Source organism: Nicotiana attenuata, chromosome 11 (genome assembly GCF_001879085.1).
Source record: "Nicotiana attenuata strain UT chromosome 11, NIATTr2, whole genome shotgun sequence".
NCBI lineage: Eukaryota > Viridiplantae > Streptophyta > Magnoliopsida > Solanales > Solanaceae > Nicotiana > Nicotiana attenuata.
This window is the reverse complement of record NC_031999.1, coordinates 43,622,804-43,629,743: the sequence shown is the minus strand read 5'-3', so window position 1 is coordinate 43,629,743 and position 6,940 is coordinate 43,622,804. Positions and strand designations below refer to the sequence as shown.

The 6,940-nt window shown below is 38.6% G+C and overlaps 1 protein-coding gene across 1 annotated transcript; it reads right to left on the bottom strand.

Annotated features, from left to right (window-relative positions):
* On the bottom strand, positions 1,523–1,979 carry LOC109234844. The gene is made up of 2 exons (XM_019400891.1): positions 1,590–1,979; positions 1,523–1,534 (listed from the first exon to the last, which is right to left on the bottom strand). Exons 1-2 carry the CDS (start codon positions 1,977–1,979, stop codon positions 1,523–1,525), a joined length of 402 nt encoding a protein of 133 aa, XP_019256436.1.

Here is a 6,940-nt window from a genome sequence, read left to right as displayed (position 1 = left end):
TTTGAGTGCTCGTTGACATTCCTCAGACTATTTGAACTGATCTTGCTTTTTGAGAGCTGAAAAGAATTTAAAATATTTTTCTGATGACTTAGAAATGAATCTCCCCAAGGCTGCAATTCTTCCCGTTAATCTCTGCACCTCTTTCTTACTTGTGAGCATGTCAGGAATTTCTTCAATGGCTTTAATCTGCGCAGGATTTACTTCAATACCTCGGTTAGAAACAAGAAAACCCAAAAACTTACCTAACGAGACGCCAAATGCACATTCTGGAGATTTAGCTTCATATTGAACTTTCGTAAAATCTGAAATGTATCAGACAAATGTTGTATATGATCCCTCGACTTTTGAGATTTGGCAAGCATATCATCTATGTAGACTTCCATAGTTTTTCCTAGGTGTTTCTAAAACATCTTGGTCACCAGCCTTTGATACGTGGCTCCAGCGTTTTTGAGGCCAAAGGGCATTACTTTATAACAATAAGTCCCCCTGTCTGTTATAAATGAAGTTTTTTCTTCATCTAGGGGATCCATTTTGATTTGGTTGTACCCTGAATATGCATCTAAAAAGCTTAACAATTCATGTCCTGCAGTTGCATCAATCAGTTGATCTATATGTGGTAATGGAAAAGAATCTTTAGGACATGCTTTATTAAGGTCGGTGTAATCTACCCAAACTCGCCATTTGCCATTCTTTTTCGGTACTACTACAGTGTTGGCTAACCAATTAGGATACTTTACATTGCGGATAGACCCAATTTTTAATAATTTTTGAACCTCATCTTGAATCACCTGGTTTTTGAAAGTCCCCTGCTTTCTCCTTTTCTGTTTGACAGGTGGATACGATGGGTCTTCATTTAACTTGTGAGTCATTACTTCCGGGGGTATTCCTGTCATATCAGAATGGGACCAGGCAAAACAATCTATGTTAGCTTTTAAAAATTCAATCAACTTACCTTTCAAGTCGTGGCTTAAGTTGGCCCCAATATAAACTTTCCTTTCAGGCCATTGTGCAAACAACTCTACAGCCTCATATTCTTCAATTGTTGTTTTGATATTTTCATTTTCTTCTGGCTCTTGAATGGAATCGGGCCTTGAGTCCATATCTATCCGTCCTTGTTCAGTTGAGGTTTGTGTCGTGATATCCTCAACTGGACTATGTAAGTGCTACTTTTCTTCGTTGTTCATACTTGAATCTGCTACAGAATTGATGCTTCTTGAAGTTTGTTGATCCTCACAAATTTGGAGTATTCCCCATGGTGATGGGAATTTCATAACTTGATGTGAGGTAGATGGAACAACATCCATCTCGTGTATCCATGGTCTGCCGAGATTTATATTGTAAGCCATTTCCATCTCTACCACTTGAAACTTCGTTTCTTTTACCACTCATTCTGCGAATGTTGTAAGTGTTACCTCTCCTTTTGTCACAACGCTCGAATTATCGAAGCCGGACAGGGTATGTGCCTTAGGTACCAGTCTATCTTCTGCTTGCATCTCATTTAGTACTCTTAGCAAAATAATGTTCACGGAACTACCTGGATCAATCAAAACTCGTTTTACATTAGTATCATATACAAGTAGAGAAATTACCAGTGCATCGTTGTGGGGGGTTATCACGCCGTCCGCGTCTGCATCATCAAATGTAATACTTTTTTCCTCCAGAACATGTCGAACCAGCTTTCCGTGTGTAACTTTAACTTTAGAAATTTTCTTGGCTACCGTATATGTCACGCCGTTAATTTCTTCGCCTCCACTTATAACATTAACGGTCCTTTTCAGAGAAGGAGGTTTGGGCGGCTCCTGCCTATTCTTCATGTATGCTTGCTTACCCTTTTCGCTAAATAGTTCAGTAAGATACCCTTGCTTTAATAAATGGTCCACCTCACCTTGTAACAGTCTACAATCTGCTGTTTTATGACCATGGTCATTGTGAAACTCACACCAGTGATCGGGATTGCGCCTATTTGGATTTGATCTCATTTCCTTTGGCCACCGCACCTTATCACCCATGCTTCTTAAAACGGCTACGAGCTCGGAAGTGCTGACATTAAAATTGTAACCGCCGAATCTTGCCTTCAAGTTTCTATCATCGTCTCGCGTCTCTCGCATGTTTCGATCGTTCCCAAACCTTGAAGATGAACCCGACTCTTTATTCCTCGATCTATGATCATACCTTGAATTGTCTTGCTTTGATCGTGAATCTTTTCCGCTGGACCCATATATGGTTCGTATCTATTTTTACCGGACCTTTTTTCGGTTTCCGCATGTCTCGAACTTACCTTTTCCTCTTTTTGAGATCGTGGGTTAATATCTTCTTCTATCCTTAGCTTCGTGTTGTATCTGTTGTAAACATCATTCCAAGTTGTTGCTGGGAAGTCACGAAGACTTTCCTTGAGTCGCCTCGTGGCTTCTGAGCTTTTCTCATTTAAATTACTGGTAAAGGCTATAGTTGCCCAGTTGTCCGGTACTCGTGGTAACGTCATTCTTTCACGCTGGAATCTATCCACGAACTCTCTAAGCAACTCTGAGTCTCCTTGCTTGATTTTGAAAATATCTTCCATTCTTTTCTCGACTTTTTGAGCTCCCGAATGCGCTTTGATGAATGAATCTGCAAGCTCAGCAAAAGAATTTATAAAATTTTCGGGTAAGAGAGAATACCATGTCAATGCTCCCTTGGTGAGTGTTTCACCAAATTTCTTGACCAATACTGACTCGATTTCTTGTTTGGTTAAGTCGTTGCCTTTCACGCGAGTTGTGAATGTAGTCACGTGGTCTCGTGGATCAGTTGTTCCATCGTATTTTGGAATATCGGGCATTTTGAATTTCTTTGGAATTGGGAGGGGTGCAGCACTTGGCTTCCAATGTTGTTGTGAATATTTGTCCATGTCTATTCCTTTGATTACAGGTAGTACTACAGGTATTTGCTCTATGCGATCGCTTTGTTTCTTGAATGCTTCTGCAGGGTTAGAACTAAATTTTGTAAATCAGAATTAACTATGTTACCTGGTTCACCATCACGAGACTCGCTTGGAGTTCCACCAGTGCCTGAATGCACGAGCCCAGAACGTGGGTTTTCCAATGTATTCTGATTCGGAGTTGGTGTTGGTGGCGCAACTGGCAACTGGCTAGTAAAAGCACGGAGAACATTACTGACTTGTTGAGCAATCAAATTTTTTAAGGCATCATCAAGTGCTTGTTCGTTTACAACTCCATCATTTTGAATCGCCTCGACTCCGTTTTGATTTGCAACTCCATTGTTTGTCTCAGAGCCATCTGGAGTTCCTTGTCGTGATTGACGTTGTGAATCATGTGGTGAAGGAGGTGGAGACCTGTCATCTGCATTATTTTCTTGTGGTTGAAGACCTTGTCGACTATTGTCGTTGATATTCGACATAGTAAGTTGTTTGATGAGAGAATTGACTTAAGAAAGCAAAACGATTATCAGATTCTCGACAACGGAACCAATTTGTTTAACCAAAAAATGGAATTTTGGCCAAAGCTTATTTTTAGAAGAACTCGGGTTACTGATAATCAAATAGAAATATGAATAATATATGTAAATAAAAGTCAAATGGAAAGCAAAGTAAATCAGTATATTCCAGTAGTATTTCGTGTCCTTACAAATGATCAGGTTGCCCCTTTTATACTATTTCTAGGTGATACGTTTTGTCTTTGTCATAATAAGACCATTATAGATAATTAAAGGTATTTAATGCTACGTTATAATGATAATCGTTGTAATTCAATACAGATTCTCTAACGTTCTCAGTATTTAATGCCTATTAAATACTGTATCCATTCCTACTTTTGCTGTCAGGTTCATTCTCTTATCTTGACTTTTGAACATAAAGAGGTGCGGGTACCGAGTCTCTTGAATCTCTGCTCGTGCCTGTTGTATCTCGTGCCTCTTTAACTATTCTTTGTTGATCGTCATCCTTTGACCAGTCTACGTGTCATGACACGTCATCTTTCATTAAATTCAATATATATGAACTTAATTTTTATCAATACAGATAGTCCCCCCACTTGCTATGTATTCATCAATAGAATATTTGGGAAGTGAATTTTATTTAAAGCGGGAATATTTGCCGCCATTAGTTCTTCTCTGGAACTGACGCATCATTTGTCACTTCTATTTAATGCCCACTACACGTGGCATCTTCTGATTGGTTCTGCGACTTTTCAGCGTTTTTTAAGGCTTTTTTACGGCTTCACCAATTACGAAACGTCAGTTCTCATCATGACGTTTCCATTATTACAGTTTTTCCTTTGACGGTTGCTTCTGAGTATAAATATAGTTTTCACTTTTGTCTTTCTCACATAATGTTCTCAAAATATACAATTCTTGTTTCCTTCTTCCTCGTACTATTATGTCTTCGTCAAACCCTAACCCTAGGAGAGTCCCCATTGTTGATAACCTTCGTCTTGCTCCTATTAGGAGTAGGAGAGGAGGTAGACTTCATAATCTAGGGTCTTCATCCGCACGAGGTTCTTCTCTTCTTTCGTCCAGTTCTACTCCACCTTCTAGAACCAGAGGCTCCCTTTCTTAAAGGTCTTCGTCTAGAGATAGAGAACCCACTGAGCCCCTTCGTGAACCCACTGTAGATGAGATTGTTCCCGTTGATCTATCTTTTTATAATGATAGAGAATCTCTCAGAAACCAACTGTCTTCACTAGATCGTGCTGACATCTACCCAACTCAGATTACTGAAGGTCTGATTTCTTTAGTTCGTAAAGATTGCCATTGGAGCCATGACTTCCCTATTATAATTCCCCATGCGAACCAAAGAATCACTTCTTATTTAATTAGGTTTTCTTTTGTTTATACATATCCTTTCAATTTGGGTTTCAAACCTGCTATTGACCCTGTTATCCTCGAATTCTTTTATTTTTTCGACGTCTGTTTAATGCAAATTGGCCCTAGGGCTATTGCTTGTTTGAGACACTTAACCAACATGGCTGGTGTGCCTTTTATTNCGCAATTGAAGTGAGTTGGGCATTTTTAAATCTCGCCATGATACCCTTGTAGAAGTTAGCCAAGAGAATTTTAACTTGGAGGCTGAGTTGGCTAAAATAAAGAAACCATCGAAAAAACTCAGCGAAGCCAAGACTTTTCTTCTCCCGTGGCTGAAACTTCTGAGAATATAGAAGATGATACAGGTACGGTGAGTGCTCCAATTCCTTCAAGTCAAGTTGAGCCTGCTGCTGCTGACGATCCTGCTTCAGTTCCTTCTTCAACTCCTTAGTGACAAGTTCATAATATGTGACTTCCTCTTTTTTTTTCTTTTTGGATGGTTTGTGGTTGTAACCCTTGGTCCTTTTTGAGGGTTTTTTGAAAACATTAAGTCCCCAGACCTTTTTCGGGCGTTTTGTATAAACAACTTTTAGTTTATGACTAAGTTTATACTTAGTCTATACTTTTTTTAAATATTAAGAAGTTTTTTTGCTTGAAATTCTGTTTTGCTTATTCCTGCCTTTATATTTAAGGGCCCTTTTATACTCGACACTTAATGAAGAAGACGTCTCAACTTCATAATGGTGTACTGTACGACAAAAGAAATAGGAATACATATGTTTCCTGAAATAACTTTGATAAGTTTTTATTTGAACTCTGTCAAGCTTTAAATAACATCTTACATGTATTTGAGTAACTTTTATAACTTTTTCGTAACTGTTTTCCTTACAACATATTTTCAAAAGAAAATAAAACACAAGGTTTTTATGTAATAACTCGTTTCAGTACATGTATATTAAATACAAGGTTTTTACTTATAGCCCATTTCAGTACATGTATACTGCCTTGAGCCTAACTATGATGAGGTTTTTTCTTTGGCTTTCTAGCTCGTAGCTTTGCTCTGCACTTGACTCATTTAATGAGTAAACTTCTCAGGCTTGAACTTTGATCGTTTCTCAATCTTCATTGCCTTCTTTATGCATATGTCTATGTGTATTATATAGTCCCCCAAGTGTTTGAGCTTTGAAGTATGAAACCTTGAGCACTTGATTACTCCTCTTATTTTGTCCTTTTCCTGTAAAGGAAGAAAACATACGGGACTCAGAGGTATGATTATAGATGAAGACTGCTTAATGCGTTTTAATTTCTATCAGAATAGTTGTAACCCTAGACCAGGAATTTTAATCTATTCCACGTGCCTTGCAGGTCGTGATTCATCATTTAGTACGGGTTAGCTTTTTGCCTATCATCTAAAATCGTTAGTAAAAATTTAGCAATTCAAAAACAAAATTTTAAAATGAGGATACCTGCCCGTGGGTACTCCTTAGAAATAATATCTCTTCAGGTGAACAGCATTCCAATGTGAAGGTAATATCTTACCATCCATTGTTTCCAGCTCGTATGCTCCTTTTCCCGCAATTCCATGAATCTTGTAAGGTCCTTCCCAAGTTGGGCCTAATTTTCCCGTATTAGCCGTCTTCGTGGATTGAAAAACTTTCTTGAGTACGAAGTCCCCAATCTTAAAGTATCTAAGATGTGCTTTTCGATTGTAGTATCGTTCCATAACTTGTTTTTGCGCTGCCATCCTTATTAATGCAGCTTCTCTTTTTCCTTCAAGTAGATCAAGATTTAGTCGCATTTCCTCTTCATTGGATTCCTCAGTTGCTTGTGTATATCTCGTGCTAGGTTCTCCTATCTCCACTGGGATCAATGCTTCAGCCCCGTATACTAGTGAAAATGGTGTTTCACCCGTGCTTGTTTTTGCTGTGGTGCGATATGCCCATAAAACACCAGGTAGCAATTCTGGCCAATTGCCTTTGTATTCTTCCAATCGTTTCTTTAAATTGTTGATAATAACTTTATTTGTTGACTCAGCTTGTCCATTACCCACCGGATGATAAGGTGTTGAGGTAATCCTTTTGATCTGCCAACTTTGAAAAAATTCTGTAATTTGTGCGCCTATAAATTGTGGGCCATTATCACACAC